At 42.8% G+C, this 25,210-nt stretch overlaps 1 protein-coding gene across 1 annotated transcript in view; it reads right to left on the bottom strand.

Moving 5' to 3' along the window:
• Positions 1-13,651, bottom strand: part of LOC118770927 (TGF-beta receptor type-1-like) — a 48,737-nt gene extending 35,086 nt beyond the window's left edge. The window contains exon 1 of the mRNA XM_036518710.1: positions 13,557-13,651. Coding sequence (XP_036374603.1) covers positions 13,557-13,626 — 70 coding nt within the window. The 5' untranslated portion in view covers positions 13,627-13,651. The remainder of the gene's footprint in view (positions 1-13,556) is intronic.
• Positions 13,652-25,210: the final 11,559 nt, after the last annotated feature.

Raw genomic sequence — 25,210 nt, 5'->3', positions numbered from 1 at the left:
TGCAATGTCATTTTGACATCCATTATCTGAATGGCCATTCTATTTTTGCCACTCTACTGAGAGGTAGAGAAGAAAGATGATGTGTGGGTAACTGGGTAATTTAAATTTTTTTTTTTTTGTTGCAGAAAGCAGTTTTTTGTGGTGATTCTAAAAGACTGAATCACGAAGAACCAGACACGTCACGAAAACTAATGTGAACTGGCAAGCACTTATACACAGCGGCAATTGCCATGAAGACACTTAAAAATAATTTGCGTGAGTCAAATTATAGATTATTTTAGGCTGAAGTTGGTTAGGGGCATTCAACCTGATTTCAATGATGTACACAAGTCTCCAGTGCAGGGCACCGTGGTCATGCCAGGCCAGGTCAGGTCTGCCGAACAAGGCATTCGAAGCAAGTGGGCCAAGTAACGCTGTTTAATGAGCTGTTGGTGTAACACACTTGTGACCACGCACTGGCCAATTAGGACTTGGTCACATTACCTTTAACCCTCTGTTTGCCGGAACACCTTGGGGCAGTGGAATTTTGCCAAAAATGTACAATACTAACAGCAACTAGATGAAAGAAATACAGCAGCATATGAGACAGGAATGAGCCAACTGTCTCAGCAACTTGTCTATAACTTGTTGGCAGTACAGATCTGTGCAGATACATGTATATATCGCAATAGAGAGGGGAAGGAAATGAGGTAGAAGGAAATCGACTGGACCTCTGGTGGGGGAGGGGTGGAGCAGCTACAACAGAATGTACTTTTTGGACAAAATTAAAAAGAAAGCAGACTTTTGACGAGGTTGGCAGTGGGGGGCATTAAGGAAAAATAATAGAATGTGCATGTTAACATGTGAGGATAGTCAATGTTAAACCACTGCGATCATACTTGCTTAACTGTTTTACCTGACAACTAAAGAGAATGACTGCCAGTCAATTTTGTGTGCATGGGGAAGTCCCTTATATTATCTGCATTTGTTCATAGTAAATAATTAAGCAGTGGCTTGCTGTTAAGCCCAGTAATACAAGCATACCTGTACTGCAGGGGGGTATTCCTGGAGAGTTTGTTGTTCAGAGCTACAGTACTTGAAATCGAACAGCTGTGTGACTACATGACAACTTGGACAAAAACCTGCTATTATATAAAAATGCACTTACAAAACTGGCAACACCACTACTACTACAACGATCAATTATCTGCCACAACACAGCACAGAGTGAAGATGGTACACGGTGTCAAAACTCAGAAGTTTTAAGACCGGGGCACCAGGGCTTAAAGCAACAAAATTTTCTGAGCCTGAATTAGGACACACGTAAATTTAGCGTTACCACAACAGCTTTAATTCAAAACTGTAAAACAAAAGAAATTGAATTAATTTACTACAATTTTATATTACAGTGCTCAAATTAAAAGTGCTAAGCCAAACATTTGTCTGTCATTACCGTTTTCATCTAACCAAGCCTATCACCATTTATTTTTCACCTCCCGTTCTACTGTGCTTGTGTCTGCGCCAACCTTCACAAGTTTTGCTTCTATGCTCCATCTATTTCAATGCATGCTAGCCTGATGTGCAGTAATCAAATACAGTCCCTGCAAATACTTCCTGGCACCGCCTCACGGAAAATTGAAACTAGTTGCCGATTGGATAAGAACAGGGCTCTCATGCCAGTACATCACCTAAACAGGCTTGGTTATAACTCATCCGAAAAAACACCACGTCATTGATACTTTTTAATAGAATTGTGTTCCGGTCTGGTATACAATAGCAATAATTCACTGCCTGATCTAAAATCTCTGCATGCCGGATTTCCAGCGTGGGGCCGGAGATCTTTAACCCATGGGGCACCTACTGTGTAGTTGTGAGTGAGTACAGCCCTCTCAGAAAGCACTAACCACCCTGCAGAGCAATGCTGTGCTTAATGTCAGTTCATGTATCATGGAATTTTCAGCATCACAAAGCCTGCAATTCTCCAACGCTCCAGAGAGACAGAATGATATTAGGTTGTGTCAGAGGCAGAGGTGATTCAGTGGCCCCCCCGTTCAGCAGGACAGAAAGGCTTCCAATTGAGCAGTCAAAGGAGCAGCCCCAAACCTCAACTAGTACTGATCGAAAATCAGAAGGTGGTGGACCACAGCTGAAGCCTGTGGACAAAGGCGTAGAGGTTCTAATTTGCACAGCAAAGGGTCGGTCCCTCCTCTTCCTTGCTGGTGTTTTTGCCCTGCTTCTCGCAGTCACAGCATCCTCACTTACACTCCCTCCCCCTTCCTCCCCTCGGCCTAATGCTTCTGGCAACCCTCCTCCTCATCCTCAGACAGCAGCTGCGTACCACTGAGAAGGGTGAAGCAGCGGGCTGGGGGCACCACACCACAGGTCCCTGGAGGGAGATCAGTGTCGCACAACAGAGGTGGAGGAGGAGAGAGTGTGTGTCAGAAAGAGAATGTGTGTGTGTGTGTGTGTGTGTGTGTGTGTGTGTGTGTGTGTGTGTGTGAGGGAAAGAATGCGCCAATGTGCGTGCATGTCTCAAACAGGGCTGTGCGATATAGCCGTCGCGATATATCGCATAGCTATTTTTAGCGCAATAACAGCTATGCCCAGTATGTGGTGTTAGGTTTTGTTAGTAAAAGTCCGGAACACCAAAAAATGTTTCGTTACGACAAGAAGCGGATTCGATGTTCGTAGCAAAAGACAGGAAGTTTATTAGCACAGCCGGCCGTGGGAACATCAGCATTGAGCAGAGGTTCAACAGGTATAGAATTCAGTTCATTTTTTATACAGTTAATAGCAGTCACATTTGCATATGAGCTATGATAACCAGCAGGGGTGCTGTTTCTGATTGGTCTTGCGGAGCTGTGCATAGCTAAACAGCTCCCTCTCTAATTGGGTATTTCCTGAGCCCTGTAACCTAATTGGCTCCATAGGGTTCACAAGAGGCGCCATTTGGCTCCGGTCGGATGTAGCCACATCGCTTTGTATTCAAATACACATCGCTTGTCTCCAGTGTTTGTATTCGAATACACATCGCGTGTCTCCGGAACAAACGCCATGCCATTCCACAAAACTGTCTCCTAACAGTTTCTTCCTGTATTTTTTCCCTTTAGTCGTACCTGATGTGGGAGCACACCTCCAATTTTCCGAGGCCATGTGAAATGCTTCCAGGGTAAAAAACGCCACTTCTATCTATTGATCTCTTGTATCTATGTTGATATCACAGCAACAGCACTATGCTGCTTCCATGTCGTAGATAGGAACACATGGCTACAAAGATGAAGAGTGAAAACATATGCTAGGTGTTTTTCAAAGCTAATAGGTAATTTAACCAACATAGAGATACAGGTGATATTCTTCTGCCCTGGAAGCATTTCACATGGACTGGGAAAACTGAAGGTTTGCTCCTGCATCAGGTATGGGTAAACGGAAAAAAATACGGGAAGAAACCTAATGCCACACACCGGGGATAGCTGTTATTGCGCTAAAAACTGCTGTGCGATATATCGCGAGGGCTATATCGCACAGGCCTAATGTCAAAGAGACTGCTTATATGTGTGTATATGTGAGAGAGACCAAGACAGAGAATGTGTATGTGTGTGTGTGTGTGCCAGAGAGATAGTAACCCTGTGCCTGAGTACATACATGTTTGTGCATGCCTCGTGCTGCCCGTGTCCTGCTCCATGCTGTGATTTTAAGGTAACGATACAGGAGGAGTCAGCGAGGTGCAGGGACTGTGGTTGCTAGGAGACTGAAGTAATTAATGCAGCTGGGTGAGGTGCCAACAAGTGCAGAGGTAAGGGGGAAGGCAAATAACCACACACATTAAACACACACATACACACATATACATACACACTGGAACACAAACAACCCACAAATATACACATACAACCTTCATATACACACACACAGGTTTGTTTCAGCCTCCTCTTCCGTATACCTCTGTACCGCTGGCCTTGTGTCTGAGCCATTCTAGAGTCGGCCTGCGGGAAGCTCCCTCTCCAGCACACCCTCAGCAACTGCTCCTGTCATCCCCCCCCCCCCCCCCCCCCCCACCCCCCGGAACCCACACCCGCCCCCTGCCCGGGGAGCAGCTCAGCCCCAGTAATGAGGCTGCTGGAACCTTTAACAAATTAACGCGCGAGCGCTCTGGACTGCCTTCAAAGGAGAGGTGATGAGACAAAGGGACAGGAATTCCTCTGGAGCGCTGACACCATGACTGCGGCCGGCGCTGCAGACAAACATCCCCGCACAGGCGCGCACTGGGACCCGCCATCCAGCGCCGGAATGGAGCGAAAGCGCTAATACCCGCTACTGCAGGGGTTTATCACATTAAACCCTGAGGCACATGCCGGCTCCCGTACGCAGACCCATTAAATAAGGCTTAAACACACACACACTAAGGGCCACTCCCAATCCCACACACCCACACACACCCACACAGCTATAGTTTCTCATAGTGCTTCACTACTACACAAAGCTACCCAACAAACAAAAGCGCAGGCGCCTTGATTTGCTGCCGGCCATAGGTTCTAACCCCCCCTTTGGGGCCCTGCTGTTAAAAGGCCTCTGTAAGCTTGCGAGGAGCTCAGTGGTTAAGATTCGACCCCAGCCGTGCCTTCAGCTGGCACCGCCCCCCCACTGGGGATACAGAGTTTTTTGGAGAGGGTTGCTCATCTCACCGCTCCCTGGCGTCCCACGAACTGCCAGGCGCCTGAGAGTTGCTCGGATGACGTCAGCAGAATAGCACCTGCCCTCCAATGAGGACTTGCACCTGTGCAAGTGAAAGGGTTGTTCCAGTAAAGCAAGCCCAGCACACAATTGGCGATTTCAAAACAGGGTTGCATAAGGGGAAAAAGGCATAAAAGCATTTTTTTTTAATTACCCAGGTGAATAAATTACGCGTTTTCAAAATGTGAGCAACACAAGTTTCCCTAGGCCAGGCTGTACGCCAAGCACACCGATAGCTGAAGAGTCATTTTGAAGCATGATTTACCGAGGAACATGAGGGATAAAATCTGGAGGCCTAATTCTAGAACCGCTGCACAGAGCCAACATCCCAGCGTTCAGGAGAGCGAGACTTCCTCGGCTGCCAACCGCAGAGAGCAACCAGTCAACTCCAAAAAAAAAAAAAAAAAAAAAAAACGCGGTTTCCCCAGTGAGTCATGCTCAGCACAAGTGGTGCATCCGGCGTGAGGCTCCCGCTCCACAACAAACCCGCCCACTCGTCGCCCTCCGCGCGGTGCCAAGCCGCCTTCCAGGGGGACATTCCAGCAGGCGAAAAAAAGGCTAAAAACACGGCCTTTTCTATTTCGGATTCCACGCTAACACTCTCGCTCTGAGTGGCCGGGAAAATTCGAGCAGAGGGTCTCAGCCAATGAGGGTCGAGCATGTCGCTCGTGTGACGCGGCCAGGCAGTCTACAGCAAAACAAGACCCCCACTGGCCTGTTCACACAATGAGATAGTTAGCATTAGCTCTCTCTAGCTTAGCTTTTCCCAGGTTGAGACAGTCGACTTTTAGCTTAGCTTTTGTCAACCTCAGATAGTTAACACTAACATCTTTATGGGCTAGCTTTTTCTTCAGACACAAACGAATTAGTCAGACATTAAATATGATCTTGAAGTAAAACAATCATACTGTATTTTAGTAATGGTTAAAATGAATAGAAAATTTCATGGCCAGCAGCTATTCATGCTGGCCTGCTTTTCAACAGACAAAAGGATCTTTTGAATAAATATTCTGAAAGTGGAAATAAAGAAAGGGGAGACTTTAGTTGTTGCATATCTTCATGGGGATGCAAAGACCTTGGCATTTCATGTGTGGTGAAGGAAGAAGCTACCAAATAAAAACTGACAGCCATAAACAATAAGTGCCATTCTTCCTATGCTTTCTTGATATCACTCCACAATTCCTCAGCAAATGAAAATTGTTTTTCCATGATTTTTTTTTTTTAATGAAGCGTTGAAAAAACATCACACAGCTAATTCAGTAAGGACCTGCACTGACATTTTTCTGCTAAAAAAAAAAAAAAAAAGACTGTTGTTAACCATCGTGTCCATTAACATATGCATGGACACAACATTATGAGGATATTTGCATTATATTGATAGTCAGACCTGAAATCAATCATCAGAGACCGTTTGGTTTCCATGGTTTCAGTATTATGTCCACAAAAATCACCAGAAATTCTTTTCCTTTTTTGCAACTAGTGCAGATAAGGATGATATGCCTTCTACAGGCCCAACCAACGATTCTGCCATGACAAGACAAAGCCTGTGTCACTGTCACATACAGAACTGGCCACCACATCCACAGCAGATATTTCAGAACTTCTCAGGATGGAATACAGACCAGATGCTTGATGTAAGGCATGACGGCTGGCTGCAAGAGGCCAAAACGAGTGTAACCGAAAGCAGCTACGTTTTCACAAGAATGCACAAACAGTTCTTAACTTCACTTAATAAAAAACTAACCTAACCTAGGCCGTTTAAAAACATTTCACAACATTTCCAAATTGCTACAATCAATTACCCAGTTGAAATTGCCTGTATGTTTTTTAAATGCCTGATTGGTTTTAAGGTTTACTGAATACTGCTCTCACGGTTGAGACAGCATAATAAACCAACCACTTTACATTTGTTTTATGAAAGCAGTGAATTCGCTAATAACTGCGCTACCTCAGCCGACCTCCTTCTGAATGAAGCATGGCTTCTAATTACTGCTTCACACAAATATCCGGCTGGAACTTGAAGTAAACGTTTCCTGAGAAGAGTAGACAGACACCTGAAAATACACCCAAGAGAAAACGTTCAGTGCAGAGTACTCAGAGTCAATGACCCTTAGAAGGCACCAGGATAAATAGGCCATGCAGTGTACTCCCTTTCGTCATGCCACCACACTACCCGAAGTGACTTTAACGAAACAGCTGAAGCCCAGATGAGTAACACCTGAATCGGTGGCGTTTCCAAGATGACGGTACAAGTTCAGACTTGTGTAGGCCTCACAATCCAAGCCCTCCCTCCTCCTCTCCCTCTCCCTCTCTCTCTCTCTCTCCCTCTCTCTGAGAATGCCACAGCCTTCCAAACAACTCAGACTAAAATTAACCAGAGCCATCATTACAGGGCCTCTGGGCGAACTGTAATTTTCTGTAGACGCACAGAACTCGTCTGTCACTGGTGCCATTCATTCACAGTAATTTTTCAGAACGAATCCTCTTTCTCAAATATAACATTTCTTTCACAACAGCTTACATTCTTCTCATGCTATGTAGACACTTAACTGCAGCCATTCATTCCGCTTAACGTCTTACATTTTTTAAGATGCCAACTATAATGAACTGCTCAAAATACACAAGAAAACAATTATATATCTAGGAACACTGTTTCCATGTATTTTTATAATTATGTTGGTGTACTACCGCACAATAAAACCTTCAGTTCTAAATTCCAGCAACAGAATCCGATGTAAGAATCGAGGATTCCAGTTTTTGCTCTTCAAGTTGAGACCCAAAATATACACAACACTATTGTACAAACAAGCTAAAAAAATAATAAGAAGCATTACAAATACAAACACTATTAGAAACCATTAGAAATTTATTCCAAGAACCCTGCTTCTCCATGAGTATCAGGCACATGTTTTTTTTCTTTTAGATGACACACAAACTGCTGAGTTTGGCAGTCGTCTCGGTGCTTCCACTGTTTAGAAAGTTACACGTGTAGGCCAGCGGATGAGCTTGCATGTGTTCGTATTGCCTGTGTGCAAGGCCTGAAACACTGAGGACAAGAACAGGTATCACACAGAGGCTGTGGCTGTTCACTATAACTGTGCACTTTTCCATGGCTTCACTGTGCTCAAATGACACCAGCTGAGGTATAGGAAAAAAATTGTTTTGTTGACATTTACACATTTTATGTCTGACGCATATGAATTATACCATATTATAAAATTAGTCAAAGTTATGTCTACATACAGAATCTAAAGCCATGTGAGACGCTGACATGCTGCGTAACTAATATTTCCAGCTTATCAGTTTCATTAGCGGTTATTTTTTACATCAACTGGCAAAAGACAGTTATGTGTTTTAAGATATTTTTAAAAATGTTGTTGGATATCCATGTTGAACTATAACTGTCAGAGACACTGTTCACCTTAGAAACCAGCCTAGGTGACCTTTATACCAAAGTGAATGCTGTGCTATGGTACATGTGTGTCACCCAAGGAATGACCAGGAATATATCAGGGAAAAGGGCAAACAAGTATCAAGTCTGACTCGGTAATGCTATGCTGTTGGCCTTCATTGATTCCACCACTGCAGGGTTTTGCTGTGATGTTCTGTATCTCAAAAGGATTTACTGTTCTCTGAAACTACACAGAATGCAACAGGCCTCATTTGTCAAAATATCTGTTGGGAAAAAAAGCATTGTCATCTTGGGATAAGCTGGTACAAAAAACCACATCAGACTGCAGAAACAGTCAAATATCCTTACTCTCATTCTTATGATGACATTAAACTGAATTATAATGAATTAAATTAGATGCTTGTGCATGTTATGTGTAATTAGCCTAAGTAAATACCCCAACAATCCTATAATCACACTTCCGAGTTGCAGATGCAGCCAAAATGCTGCACCTGGGGAAAATGGGAAAGGGGGGACAATACTTTCTCCGATTCAGAGACAAACACAGGTGGGTGTAAGATAAGAAGTTATATTTCATAGTGAGAGCAACAAAAGACTCGGTACATCAGTAAATCACTGGTGGAAATAAGCATAACTTTGACAGGACTCAATGTCTGAATAAAAAAAAAATTGGAGCAAAAAGCCTTGTGCTGTCTTGTCTAACAATGAAATTTTAATTCAAAAGGTATAAAAAGTATATTACAGATCTAAACCAGGGGTGAAAATGTGCACAGTTACATACAAGTCACATCTTGACTCAAGGACTCAATTAATTCTATGCGAGTCTAAATTATAGTGACTGATGTGTCATCAGACCAATGTCAAAGGACCAATGTTGAATGTCAAAGGTCATTTTGTTCACATACAATTTTTATATTTCGCCAGACCTTGCTCAAACATGTATGCTTGTCTATATGGTACATGTAGTCTGGAAAAGTCGTAAACTGTGCCTGTACTGAAAATTCCAACGAACAAATCAGCAAGTTACAAATAATTCATCAGGCTGACCGTACGCACACTACACACAAAACCATTTGCATGCATGAATGGTGAATGTGGCCAAGGTCTACTGCTGCATACAGGCGTCCTGAACTGCCCTCGGCCTCCAGGCCTAACTGTAGTCTCTGAAGAGCAGTGTCAGAGTTAATGTGCCATTATGGGAGAGAGTGTAGTTTAACTGTCTTTCCCAAGGCCTAACATACCAAGGAGAGACTACATAGATCTGAAAATATATACACCCACTCCATTATAGTCAATGTTACCCTCTGCACAGCTATCTGAACTCAACTTTATCCCTGCTACATAAAGACAAAGCTACTTGAATTTGTAATTATCCTACATGTTTTTATGCCTACCACACACTTACAGAAGAGCCTTTAACACAAAACGGTGGGTGTGAAAATGCGTCTTGATATACAAATGCTAATGTAAAATGGCACAGAGGTGCTACACAGATCATTAAAGGGCTCTTTGACTGCACACTGCTTTATTGGGGAAATGACCCCTGTCGACTAGCCACGACAGTAATGCCACTGGACATCTTGCTCAGGGGTCTTTCATAGAATCAGCTGCTTGCACAGGTCAAGCTTATTCAAATCCAAGAGGAGGACATTTTACAATACTCCAGATACAAGCTTGTGTTAACACCATCACCTTTGGCTTTTAAAGCCATTTACTGCTTATTAATAACCATTCAGTGAATCAGCCTGAAAGAGACATCCTTTTGTACACTTTCAGAGGTTCACAGCAGCAAATGAGGGAGCACAAATGATTGACAGGACAGCAAATAATGCATTATGGCTGCAGTCTTTGGAAGATATAGTACTGTTCACTGGCCCTTGGCTGCATTCAGTACAGTAGTTATGAAGTACAATTTTGGCTGTAGAGCATGTGGACTCAGCTTGTATTTTTCATCTTATGCTATGCAGCCTGCAATTCATGTTTGAGGGGGGAAAAATGGTGTAATCTCAGATAAGTGAATCATCTCTCTAGGAAAAGCGGAGTACGGCCAAAAAAAAATGAGGGGGCGGAAAACGCGTTCCAATTCATCCCAAGAGCCAAGAGATTCATTCAACTATTAAATAAAATAATAAACGTAAATTCACACATACACCAGGCATCGTTTTAGGGGTCCTGGCAAAAGCGAGAGAATGCCATTACTTAATCAGAGAAACGAGGGACTGTGCGATTTAGATTTGAACGGAAAGGTTCAGTGACCCTGCACAGAAGGGGGTCGAAGAGAGACTACGACGCTGCGGAAGACACAGGCTGCCAGTGACACGTGCAGAGCGACTGGCTGTCCCCTCGCGCATCCCCGAGGGAGACTTCTCCGCGAGGCATTTCACGGTCGTATTGATTAGGCCAGACAACTGCGCATGCTCCCCCACCCCCAGTGCCTCTGCGCTCCCCGCAGTGTTTTATAAGCTTGTCTCCAAATGATCTGCTTCCAGAATCGCTGTAATCTTTTAATTGAGTGTGTTAACAGGTATTTTCTGACTTCCTCAATTAAACGCTTACCAAAAGGATTTCTATGTGCTGGTTTGTCTGCCACCATTTGAAAAAGTTTTTCAACATTCACCATCGGAAATTACCCGTTTATAGCCGCAAACGGGCCTAAACCAACGGTGTATGACCTTTTCAGAGAAAAAGACGTCATTGTAAATGTCAGACATCTGGCCGAAAATGTGGCCACTAAGTCATTAGCCTTTACTCTCTTTCTGGTCTCCCAACACCACCTGACCGACGCTAACCCCAAATGCAAAGGAGAGGCACTGCTAACCTCAGTTCCTACTGTAGGGAACTTGTAACGGTTGCTTTGATGGTCAGCATACAGCAGTTACAGAGAAGGGGCATGGAGAGTTTAGTAGCTGCAATCATCTTAAGAGTTAAAGTCACTGCTAGGTTATGTGTACACTGAGTATTTAAACATAAATCCTGTGCATACCGCCATTCCTCTGAGGTAAAACAGGTGAAACACCTGTTATGTTTGTCTTCCACATGCTTTGGCAGTTCATAGCATCCATGCAATTCATGCGTATTCAGAATGCGTAATGTAATCTTAATGTTTTATCCATGTCACCGTGTAAAATGAAATTAGCTGGCAGGCGTACACGAGCCTACACATACATACTGCTTGCTTTTCCGCAATCTGTTGTGTTCTTTCTTAGAACATTTGTAGTTATGATTTTAAAGGAAAAATGAGGATGGGGGGGAGACGGTAAGATTTCAGCTCTATCTACCAACACAGCCGAAAGGGTTGCTTGCAACGCGTCACTGCGTACGGGACTCTTTGTGCTTTAAAATAAGCGTGAGATACAATTTCCCAAATCTGGGTCCAACGTCTGTTGGCCTTTTGGCTGCCGTCCTCTCTAGACATCTGTACACCCGTCCTGGATATTGACTTCACTACATTGTGATGCAAATGATTTTTTTGTTTGTTTCATTTCAGCTGCAAGCCGGCTGTGCGTGTAAATCCTGTTAGCGAATCAAAACAGGAACGACTCCCGCATAGAGAAGTCAACATACCGCTGCACTTTGAATTCACCAAGTGACAGCACGCATCCGTATCATTTCTTTTATCCACACGATCACGTCTTTATCGACCAAACCGTTAACTTGCAATCGCCAGGCAGGCTGGCTAATATTAGCGTCCTACCTTCCGGACTAATTACGGCTAACTTTGCAGTTTTCGTCCATCCAAGCCACAGAAACGAAGAACGTCTGCAAAACTGACAAGATAGCTAACGTTAAATAAGTACTGTAGTGAAATTCCTCAGCTTGCCTGCTAACGCTACCAAATCGATTAGGGTCATTACTTCACCCATACTCCGTTTACCTACAACAATTTTGTTGCTTGCACACGTTGACAAACTTCGTGTGCTACTTTAATTCCCTTTCACTTGTGCAAAATGAGGCATTTGCATTGCTTTCAATTTACAACCCAGTGCTTTTGTTTCAACTCGCCTCGGTATTGTGTAAAATGGACGTCCCCCGCTCGGTAACTGGCTAACAGTCTAGCAACTTGACTCGAAACGCAAAACTAACGGTACCTAGACAAACTACCTATATTCTTTATGACCCAGAGCAAGGGATAGGCGACTACCTGCTCCACAGTTAAAATGATTTAGATCACTCGTTTAGCTTAGTAAATGGCTGAATTTTTTCCCCCACATGTACCAACAAGCATTTTAGTTAGAGAAGAAAGACCCCGAGAATGACAAATTAGCTAGCTAAACTAGTTATCAGATTTTGGAAATCACTATTAAAGATGAAAAGTTATTAGTGATCCACCGATGGGTAGCCATATTAACTTTGAAAACCGTGTAATTTTCACACCAGTCTGCTGCACAGTTATCCTGGCGAGCGAATGCGTTCGTTTAACAACATTCAACATTTGTTTAGATAAATTAAACACTGTGTTGCACGCAGCCTAACTACCTATAACTAGGTAACGACAGGCTAACTGTATTATGGGGTTTCTTTGTAGCGATTTATGTTGGTCTTCACAATTTTTGTTGTTTTTGAAAAAAAAAAAAAAACTGCAGTAATTTCAACGCTACGTCTCGGTCGGCCAGCTCATGAAGTCTGTGATCGATGTTAGCTCGCTAGCTAACAAAATCAAAACAGGTAACTTAGTGATCCAAGTTGGCAAACGTGGATTAACTCACTCAACAAATTATCTGCTAATTACCAAAAGCCAAGATGACCAGACTGGTTAACTAACGGCAGATGACCTAACAAATCGTTCCGAATATGGAATAGCTAGATAACGTTAGCTCGCACGTTCAGGCACACGCTAACGTTAGCTTTTAAACTTCTGTTACAGCCAGCAAACGTTTGGTAGCACTTAGCTAAACACTTCCCACGGCAGAAATATGCTGGGTTCAGTCACTGCAGTCCAATTTCTGCGTGCCTTTGGAGTCAGTGTCCAGTGATGTAGATGTATTTAGCCAGCGACCGAACTAGCTACCTGGAGAACCCATTAAGACCATCAGCAATCATCAGACAAAACTTCATAGCATACCAGCTGAACGTTTTGTACTACTGCTTTGGGGGATATCAATTAATCACTAGTCACTCACAAGCACAGCGGGCTGCAACTGAATTAGCTAAGGCAGCGTGCATCCTGCTTGACTGCAAGTGTAGAACTGTGAGCTAGAGGGCTGGGTCCAAATGACTTTTCATCCCCCCTTTCTTCCCAAAATCGGGATAGCTGCCGATTCCCTTTAGCCAACAATAAACATTCCTGACAGCGCGGCTCTCGCTGACCTGCGCCATCTTTGAAAACTGTCTTTTGGGCAAGGCAATTCTTGGGTAAAAGGACCGCAACAGACAGACGAGAACCTATTGGATATTAAACTTTAGCCTCGTTTTCAGCATCGTCCCATTCGCTTACCTTGGGTTTCGCGAAATCCCATCCCAAAGAGCAGGACTAAGAGCACTAAACAACGAGGACTTGCGTCCATTGTGTATCAGACTTCACTCCAGACAAGCTAGTCGGCAAAGCTGTCTGAGCGGACAACTTCTCTAGTCTTCGCTTAAGAAAAAAAAGACTAAAATCTGATTGGCTGGGAACCCCCAGTCATGCCCCGCCCACACCGAACCCCCCAACTCCGACGATACACGAGCAGTGGTAAGCAGCGCTACGACTCCAGTCTGAAAATTTGTAGTTATTAACCCTTTAAAAGGCAGCCTTTTCTAAATTTAATGACTAATCCACGATTAACACAGAACGAACAGTTTACTGTTATATTTTGACATAAAGATTAGACAGGCTTCCCATGCTGTGACAGGTTATAAAAAAACAAAAACGTGCTAGTACAGGCCTGCTGCAGGTTTTTTTTTCTGTGGGCAATGTGGCCCAGAGCTAGCCCACAAGCGATCCCACTGTGGATCCATAGTGGGCAATCGGAAGCTACGCCCTAACCTAGGGGCCCTAACAGAACCTAGTGGCGATTGTGAGAGTCTGATTTCTGGCCCCTTTGGAGCTAGCACAAGTGCACTTCAATGCCCACAGTTAACCTACAATGACCAAACAGCAGACAGGCCTAAGTTAGGGTACTGGGCCCATGGAAAGGGTGTCAACTTTGTTGAACATTAATGGATATATTTCCTCAATCTAATAAAATGACAACTATTTAAATAAAATATAGAAAATTATTTTGAGGGTAACATAAAGAAACAAACATTTTCCCTTTACTTCAGTGTCAGGGTTTGCGGGGAAAGGACCCAGGGGCAGAAAATACGGGCAGTACGAAAAGGCTATTCTTTAATGACAAGTCCGAAAATCACGAGCAAAATCGAAGTCAGAAAAACAGTCCAGATCAGTGGGCAAAAATCCAGTGCAAAACAGACAACATCCAAAACAGCAAGCAGAAGAGTAATCCAGGACAGGCAGAGTCAGCAACAAGCAGGAACAGAGCAATCTCACTAGCAAAAGGTGGGAATGAAACAGCTACAACACTGATAGACAATCAGGCAAAGAGCAAAGAAAACAGCGTTGTATATGTAGGCAGGCAGGTGATGAGAGCACGAGACTGGTGTGAAGAACAAGCTTCAGGTGACGGGCCTGACGGAGTAATAGGAGGGCGGAGAGGCAGGTGGGACAAGGAAACACAAGGACCTGTAAATAAAAACATGAGACACACCCACACAGACAGACAGGGAGAAACCAAGCAGCTCAGGCCGAAGTGCTGACAGTCAGGAGGAAAAAAAATAGCAAAAATGTAAGTGCTTTAGCTAATTTTGTGTGCAAAATTATTTTTTATTTTCTGTCCAATTGCTCGGGTGAGCAGAACAAATCCTTGCATGCCAAAAAGATTGGTACAGGCCCATTTTAAGTACCATACTACAAGCAAGAACATGTAAAATGACACCCATCACCATTAATTTCTCTGCTGTCTTTCACACCTCGAGAACCTGAGGCAGGATCTATTTCTGCTACAATAAATAAATAAATAAAATGGCAAGGGGAAATTGCTGTGGGATTCTATTTCCATGACAACAACTGATACCTGGAGATCTCCAAGTTAAATGCAATTAACCTGCAAGTTCTCTCCTGAGGAGTTTATTTGCAGCTGCACTTGAAACAAGCATCTTAACTGCTTAAGTAGCTTAGCAGCCCCCAGCACCACAACCGTAATCTACTTTTGCAAAAGATGCCCAATTCATACTTTTGAATTGTAATTATTTAATTAGGAGAATCTAAAGGAATACATAAGAACAAGGAAAGACAGTCTGTGTGAACTACATGTGTGTAAGCTTCTTTATTAAATGCGATTTTGGGTCCTCTTTCCAGATTATCGGATGGAAAGAGTAATGAGATATACAATATACATTTGTTCAGAACAATCCAACTAATACCAGTACTACGCAATTGATTTTTTGACTCTATATGGTAAAGGATACGTTCAAATGACCCATGAAAAAAAACAGGATGCTGGCATGTGAAAATCCACAGCTGAACAGACTTTAATTGAAATATTTTGAAGTTTATGTGTCCCATGCTCAAGCACAACTTGCAGGGTTATTATATTTACTAGATTTAGTAGACCATCTGAGCAAATGTGTGGAATTACCGTTGCTGAGGGAATGTGCAGCTGGTTAAATTCCCATGGTAAATTCCTATGGCACTGTAAATTGGCTCCTCACCACATGTTTGTCAATGAGCAATGTTTTGCCACACAACTTCCCTTTGGTTAAACAGGAGACAAATATAGTCAAATTCCAAATGCTGGCCTGTATGTATTCAGGTAGAATGTGTGTGTGTGTGTGTGTGTGTGTGTGTGTGTGAGTGTGTGGTGGGGGGGACAAGGGGGTTTTGACAGTTGACTCCTGACCTCGTTGGAATCCCAATTCCTTTTCATTTTAGTTGCACCCAAACGTAAACTATGACCATCACCAGAAAAAAAAATATATGTGGGTGTCCGGATGAAAATAATCTGATGATTAGAAAAATGAAAAATGATTCTAAAATATCCTTTCATCACATGGATGCCAACACAATACAGCTAAACCATCCTGACAGTCTTTTCTAAAATGAACATCATCACAGTAAGTTAAAGCATTCACAGTTTTACGCATGAAGAGGCAATTGTCTGATTAACAGAAAAACATTTTCTGAAAATGAGAAGCATAAAAAACCATATGCAAGACACATTTGCTTTATAATCCTAGATATCACTGAGTATGTTAAAGTAAAAGATGGTGGAGAACAAAACAAAGTACGAAGTGTGCTAATCAAGTACTGACAATCCAAGGCGTGATTGTGATTGTATCCTCGAGCGAGGCGTTCAGCCCAAATTGCTTCTGTAAATATGAGTTTGAAGAATTTGTAAAATGTATGCTACGCAGGTCTGCCAAGCAAATGAGCAATGTGTATAAGTCTGTACATAAATTGCCCATGTCGCTGACTCACAGAGGCAGAGAGTGTCTGTTCCTGCTCCGTCCGCCTAAATCCCCCACACAGCACGCAGTGGCATTGTGTGATCTCAGTCCTGGGGGGGCCCTGTTGATCTTTGCATGGGTTTGTGCGTGCGATGGAAACCCCCTACCGCCCCCGAAAAGGGGGAGTAGATGCGGAAATCGGCGCTGCGTGCAGGTTTCACAACGCTGTTTGCTCAATCGTTCAGGGAACTGTGGACCTGAGCGGTCAGCAGACAGGTGGGTGCTGTTTGTTGACTGCTCCTGACAGCACAACTGGGATTTCAGCGGGCTGATTCGTGCTGCTTTCTGCCCCTCTCCCGTCATCCTGTTCCTGGTGCGGGTTTATTCTTTCCATATGCAGGTGGGTACAGACAGGCCCCAGGCAGAGGCTGCATTTGGGCAGTGGGTGTGTAGTCCTGACAGGGCAAATTAGAACTCAGGCTTTGAATGGTCAGGTTTGCTCCACATACTTCACTGGTGGATTATCACTCAAATAGCTGACCCTCCTGTTTTTCTTTTGTGTTAATGTATATTGGAATGATACAGAATGGGCACAATAATAGATAAATGATGCAAGTAATTTATAACTCAGTCTCATAAAAGCCATCTATATTCATGCTTAGTGCAGAGTATCCAGTTCCATTCTTTCTGTTTCACTATATTGATTGGTCCCCTTTTGTTCAGGCATTTTTAAACATTTTTGATCAGTTCACATGCACTGCAATGCTGTGTCCTAAAATGGCCATCTAACAACTTATGTCAATTTACAAAGGGAAGGAAAGAGAGTTTGCTAGACAGTAATACCCCATATTAAAAAACCATGAAAGTATTGGGTGATTTTGATGATTGAATTCAAATGGGTTTCCTGTGGGTAATAAAAAGCTCATAAGTGCACTTCAGTTTTCTATATAGTACAAATATGAATAAGCTAGATCAGCATTTCTATAAGGCAACACAACTATGTGCATTGCCACAGGGGCTGCATTATTCATACTCTTTACTACTTACCAGAACTCAATGTATGTGGTCCCTCTTGCGTCATATTGGTCTCCCTGCATCTAGCTTCTTTGTGATAGAGGAAGCTATGTTCTTATTCAGACTAATGATCCCACCACTATCAATAGAGCGGAGATGCACAGGAAAATCAAACCCCAGGCAATCCAAGGGATCACAGTAGTAAGCGTAATTAAGGGGGCGTACAACTATTTTTTTGAAATGCATCGAGACTAATGGTACTAATGTAACTGAAGTACTTGATATAATCATCACCCCCTCCTCAAGAGATCCACTAATAGTTCAAATGCAGTGGGTTGCAAAAAATAACCTCCCTGATTTGAGCCTCTGTGGTCTCCTTGTGGAGCTTGGCCTTTTGGAGTCTGTCATCAGAGCTTGTCGTGTTCCGATGACCACAAGAGCCTTCTGTGCTTCTGCCCTCCTTTGTCCTGGCTGTGTCTAAAGCCAGATTGATAAGATGAAATCCTTCTATTGTCAGAATGAAAGTTAGCTAAGCTCATTATTGTACTGATTGAGGAGCTTTTATTCATAAATACTCACATGACACACCAGTACCTACACAGCTCTGTATTGCCCATACAGTACCTCATTCCTAATAGTTTCCTTTTGGATGGATCTGCTTCACTGCTCATTGCTGACTGTACAGAGGAATTTTTGCTGTGGTCACAACACGACCCTCTAACAGTGGCTTGTTTCTGAATAAATGGTAAGCAAGCTGTAACAGGAATAAGCTCTCTTCAGAAGAACATTGGGATTACACTGCAACACTGAAGCAGAGCTGTTTAGGTTAACTTCAAAGCTATTTAATATGCACATATAAATGTAGATTTATACTCATTACGCATTACTTATGAAATATGTACACTGTAATTACATATGAATAATGGTTCCTTTCTTTTTTGCTGTGATTCTGAAGAAAACAGAAAAATGACACCAAACACACCTAATACGAGGTGAGTCACAAGGGATTCTCTCAAAACGGTATTAGCTGACAGGTAATGAACATGCGTTTGAGATATGGCAAGTACTTTTAAAAAAAAAAGGAAAAGCTGAAAAGGTCAACAAGGCAATCATATCATTGGTCACATGTACATCTGGGTGCTTCTCTGGAAGGATCAATGCAATTGGATAACTCCCCCCCCCAAGATCAAGGCTTCAGTTTGAGGCGCACGGTCTTCGGCGACTTCCTCTCTCTCCTGCATATGACTTTCCACCCCAGCCAGCATGTGATCTCCAGCCCTGTTCTCTTTTTCCGTCTGAAGATCTCTGATGCAACAGCATGTCTTTTTCAGCCAAGCACAGAGCGCTGGGGCTGTCTAACCAAGACTTTTAACCAGAGACCGCATTAGACTGTCAATGCTGAACAGTGGGGTGTCTGCTGCCTTTGAATTTGTCTCACCTTTTTATTGTATAATTGAAGGCATCGCTTCAATGGGAAGTCAGCTCACCAGACATACCTGTCAGTCTCTAATTGAATGCCGGCAGTGAAGTCTGGATTCTGGTCCTCCGTAGCAGGAATCGCCTATCCCAGGTGTACAGTTTGGCATATTTTGTCGTCTACATCATACTGTGTAGTACTGGATGTGCTGTGCTTGTTATAGTTATATGCTCCGTGAAGGTGTCTGTGAAATTAGTTGTCCCTGTGGTCTGTGCTGCATTTGGGTCAGATTTTCCTTACAGATCACCCGGTGGGGCAGGGAAGGGGCAGAGCTGTGAAATTTCAGGGTATTTTTGAGCTCTTTATACGAAACGGACAATTTAAAATTTAATGCCACGGAATTTTCTGAAGGCAATTGTGTGCCGTAGCATCCCTCAAAGGAACTGGTTTAAACACCTCACCACTGATGAAAGAGGTTATATTGTTTTGTGATCTGTGATCCAGACCACTCAAGATAGTTGTCTGGATGAGTCAGCTGTTTGGATCAGTGTCAGACTAAAGTGGTCAGAGATAGCCTCTGGTACTACTGTTCTATGACAACTTTATCAGTTCTCTTATGGTATTGTGGGATTATGCATTGTCTAGCAGGCATATTTAACATTTAGATTGCAAAAGCATTAAGTACTTCTGTGAGCTTATTAAACAAAGCAAGCTAACTAACTATCACTTCAGTCATAGTAAATGTTACTGTGAGATGGATAATTGAGGCTATATGCCCCCCCCCCCCCCCCCCACAACCACAAAGCTTCAAAAAATAACATATTAGAATAAAAACAAATACTATGGCTATTCACTAGCAAACTGGTTGTTGCATTTTCAGAGATAAACTGGTTGTATTAACAGAAGGGTAAATCCTTCCCTTGTTTCCCACTCATGTGTCATATAGGATCACACCGTGAACATTTTGTACGTGGCGAGAATGAAAAATGTTGAAATGCTTGCAAGACACAGGAGAGCAAATTAATGACAGAACTGACTCAACACTAGGAAAGCGTGGAGAGCCATTTTGTGTTCTGAACTGCTGGATAACTTGTCTGGGCCACTAACTTGCCAGCCAACTAACTTGTCTGGACCGTTAGCAACTGACTGGTTTGGACACTAGCCTGAGGGGTCCAGACCATTGACCATAAAACATTACTCCTGCCTCTGCGCTGATGGTTGTCAGTCGCTGATGACAACCGCAGACACACACAGCTGGAACAACCGCCTGGCCAAGACCATTGTTTTCAGGATGTTTTCATCATAACGTGGGATTTCAGTGAGTTGATTTATGGGTTGATTCCGGGTCTTCTGAAAAGCTAACATAAACCAGAAGCCTTAAGCTGCGAACTCACCCTTTGCCTGTCAGCTCCATAACATCTAAGAGAGGCCTGGGGATTGGCTGGGGCCTCATCCCTCTGGTGGGCTGGGGTCTTGTGTCTGCTGCCTTTGCCATTCTCTCAGATACACAAATCACACATACTGCAGAACACATGAGATCTGTCCTTGTAGAACACCATTTGACAAGGGATTTATTATGTGATGTTATTTATATACACGTGTATCGTACAAATGACCAATGAGCACATGTTATGGCTGCCTGAATGAACTGATCACACCAGTTAGTTATTGTACAGTACCAGTCAAAAGTTTGGACCCACCTACTCAAAGAGTTTTTCTAATTATAAAGACATCAAAACTATGAAATAATACAAATGGAATTTTGCAGTGACCAAAAAACAAACAAAACTATCTTTTAGATTCTTCAAAGTAGTCCAAAAATATTTTTTCAAATTAACATTTTTTTGGAAAGAAATTCATACATTTGTTAAACAAACAAATTTCAAGAATTTAAGTTTTTAGATCAACATGTTTTGCATGTTTCTCGTTATCTTAATAAAGTGTGTCCAAACCTTTGACTGGTACTCTATGTTCCTTAATCTATAGGGTGCATCTAACAAATGCACCCCATGTCTACCTAAAAAAAAAAGAAATTATTTTTAAAGAGAGAAAGTGTTCAGCACCTTATTGGTAATTGTGCAAGGCTACAAAATAAGACAAAATTCAATATCTGTCAAGTAGACATTCAGTTTTGTATTTTCATTTTAAGTGTAAGTAGACCGATTACAAGCAACGTTGACGTCACATGCTTTTCATTACACCTTTTCACAAGACAGTGCGTTGTGGAGACAAAGCTGACTCAGGCATCAGATCAGACACCACGTACATTGGTAAACAGACATTCCGCCCTTCTAGGGAATCTCTGCAGTTCTCCTATGTGGGCGGCTCAAGTTTATGAGTTAATATGCATGCAGTCTTCCTGAGTCTTATAGAGACAGGTCCTGACTCATTGTGCTAAGTAAAGACCCCATGGTGCCATGGTACCACTAATAATAGCAAGAATCCCAGTTTTTCCATTTTGCCATCTGATAATATCACAGTTCATCTAAGTACCCTCTCCCAACACACACGCACACACACACACACACACACCAAAAAAAAGGCTACAAGGTATGTATTCTACATTCACCTTGGTTGGTGAAAAGACACTCTATAATACTATATAAATACAAACAATATACGATTGATTGATCAATGTATATCAGTGCATATACTGTATATCGGTGTATATGCAACAATAAGTGTATAACTAAATGCACGTGCCTTGTATCTGTCCCATTTCTTTGTTCCAGACAGACACAAGTTGTCTACTTTCATTCACAATTCACCATGTACCCCCAGGCCCGGGAGAAAAGGACGGCTTATGAGAGAAAAATCTATCTTAGAGAGAGCTGCGCTCATGAAGTGAGCAGAACAGACAACAGGAGCATCCTCTCCAGCCACAGTGGAGCAATGGGTGCTTATGGAGGAATAAAACTGTCTTTTTCACACTTGGGCTTTTACTCCTCATAAAATAGTAAAAAAATACATTCTCTTAACCTTTTAACACGTTTGCAAGATTTGGTATTTGTACTCAAACACATTAAAGCAATAGAAGTTTAACTCAATGCTTCAGGGTGCACATTTCAGCTTTGTGCGCATTTAATAAAAGGAAGTCATTTTGAAAGTAAAAGATAAAACAAGGTCGCATAGAAGGCAAAGTCCTCAGAGTCAGTAACTGTGACGCAAGTTCACGTAGTTATACCGTCTGATTCAAAATAAATGTGCTTTGGGAAGCGTAGACATGAAGAACCAAATGCAACAAGGCACATTAAATTACTGTAAAATCTGGAGTAACACTTGTCATAATTGTCATTGTGCAAGACTAGTTCAATTTAAAATAGCATTTATACTTTTGGATAAAAGTCCATAGAAACTACAGACGGCTGGGATATCCCCATAGAATGCAGACTGATTAGATTCTTAAAAAAAACATAGAAGTCTTCTTATAATTATATAGACATATTAGATCAGCCAGACATATTGTCATAAATACCCATATAGTCTCTATCATAACAATCAACATAGTTATTGTCTATTTCAGCAAAAAACACATTAATGTTCAATAAAGAAACAGCATCAACCCCTTTCACTTTCTGAGATGTTCATTACATGAGCGTGTGTTTGTGTGTGTGTGTGTGTTATGTTATGTGACTGTCATTTGGCAGATGTGCTTATCCAGAACAACCTACACAGGTTACAGTTTTTACATGTAATCCATTTATACAGCTGGACATTTACTGAGGCAATGGTGGGTTAAATACCTTGCCCAAGGGTACACCAGCAGTTCTCTGGCAGGGGATCGAACCAGCAACCTTTCAGTTAAGAGCCCTTACTGCTATGCTACACTGCTATCATGTCTGTCATAATACTAGACTTCCCATTTGATCACGGTGATCACATCATATTTTTGCAGTAAAGCTTGGAGCAGTGTACTGAATAACAAGGCCTTAGAGAATGTGCTGGAGGGTTCACAGTCTTAACTCCTAAGCTCATCTCTTATTTTCGGCTCTGGATTTCATTTGGGAATCTGATAAAGCATTAAAAAATCATTACTGGCTTTCCGTTGTCTGTGATATCTCTGTAACAATGATTATTGGTATTCTGTGAGGAGGTGGAAGCTAACTGGAACACACTAACCAGCTATATGCACTCAATGAAAATGGACCCATATTTGCTCTCGAAGGGCACATCTTCAAAAACAAGGCAGGACTGCTAAACCAATTAACGTGACAATGCCATGAGGCCTATTTGGATTCTGGATTCCTGATACTTCCAAAGCAGTGAGTGATGAAACGACACCCTAAATATACTTTCTCCAAATTTATCTGCTGGAACACTGAGTACCCGTCTTTAAAGCGCTATGAAATCATACTACCCTCTAGTGGTCATTTGGAGTCATTGCGTTCATAAAATGGAACGACGCCAGACAACCGTTTACCCACGAGTCCAATTCAGGAAAATGTGCCTGTAAATTGCTGTCTGGTTTATTGCTTGGAAACAGCAGTTGCATTTTCGCCTAAAACCTGCTGAGAAAGGATAATGTATAAACTCTGAAAGGGGTGGTTGGAATAGTCTGTACTACGTGAGTGGCATGAAGAGACTTGTGCAGGAGAGAGGCTTTTCATTTCAGTGGCACCAAGAGAAGCCGCACTAATAGGTTCCAGGGGGAGAGTGTGTTTACCTTGGTGAAGATCGTCACCTGCTTTGTTCCATAGGCCCTGCAACATTCCTGCACACAGTTACCAACAACAGGTTCCCACAGTCGTACAGCGGGTTCACTGATCTCTCCTTAACACACTCACACACATGTACATGCACACACATGGGCATGCACACACACACATAAAGCACACAAACATCAAGCACACCTACACCCAAACCCTGCATGGTGGACATAGTTAACATGTGTATACATGCACACTCACACACACACTACACATAGAGATAACTCAGTACATTAATACACATGTTGTCTTATTGTGAATTGGAATGCAATGTTGCCAGTTCCAGGGCTTTTCTTCACTACAATGCCTCTGTATAACTGTCAGTTTGGTATAGAACTCCCCTTGTGGTCATACGTCATCAGTGTTTAGGCTCAACAACTTTGTGTACTTAAAACAAAAATGTGTAGCTACACAATATCCTGAGAGGTCTGCTTCAGTAGCCCTCCTCCTGTATTTGGTTTTTTCTGTAGCTCGTAGTCGAGTGAAGGAGCTGAGAATAGGTTGTGACAAGGTAGTACGGAGGTTGTGACAGCCAAGTGAGTGTGTGGAGAATGTTGGCAGAACGTCTGTGACTGTGTGGTTGTGAGAGGGTGGTGGGAGTGTTACAAGGCAGCTGTGGGGAGACATAAAGGGAGAAGTGGTTTTGAGATAGCTGTGAAGGAGTTGCGCGGAGGCTGTGAGATGTTTGTGACGGGTCCGCTCTCTAGGCAGCGGGACAAGTTGGCAACCCTCAGTGGAGAGTAGGGGACAGTGGATAGAGCCTTAAAACTCAATCCAACTAGACTCAGACTACGGCATGGCAGCATCCAGGGTAGTTCACAGCCACCAGCTCAGAGCAGGCCTAACGCTGTACTGTACGTTTCCCCAGTGAGCCAACACAAAGGAATGGGATTCCTGAAGGCACCCCATAAATACACACACACACACAGACACGCCTGCATGTACACACACAGGAACACCCATGTACAAGCAGGCATACACACATGGGCACACGGAATAGCAGAGACACATGTGTCTCATATTAGACGTTATATGGGTCAGCGAGCAAGTGAGTTTCGAACTGAGGTTCCAACCCCTACGGCCAGCGTCGTTACCAGTTGAGCAAAAGGCAATTTGCCCCTAGCCTATCGCAAACAACACTAGTTAACCAAGTCTCTCAAGGAGTGACGTAACCGCTGTAACTGCTCGGCTACCTGCTACCCGCTACCCCACAGGCTTTACGCAGGACTCACATGAGCTACTCGTTTTTAAGCTCTGCCACACACGCACAAACACACAAATCTTTTATCAACAAAATGTCTTTGTAAAAATACCATTTAAAGAGTGTTACACTAAAGTGCATGACTGAATCAGGCTGTTTGCGATACAGTGCCAGGCTGGAGTCCTGTTATGCTTTGGTTCCAGCTGAAGAGGAGAGAGTGAAATTAAAGCATGCCTTTGCACAAGGCCCGTTACAAAAGAGCCGACCACTGGCATGGACATGGAGATGCATACAGATAATACCTCAATAAAAGAAGAAGATACCTT

The sequence above is a fragment of the Megalops cyprinoides genome, chromosome 24, assembly GCF_013368585.1.
Source record: "Megalops cyprinoides isolate fMegCyp1 chromosome 24, fMegCyp1.pri, whole genome shotgun sequence".
NCBI lineage: Eukaryota > Metazoa > Chordata > Actinopteri > Elopiformes > Megalopidae > Megalops > Megalops cyprinoides.
The sequence above is the reverse complement of the archived record's forward strand: the minus strand, read 5'-3'. Positions and strand labels throughout refer to the sequence as shown.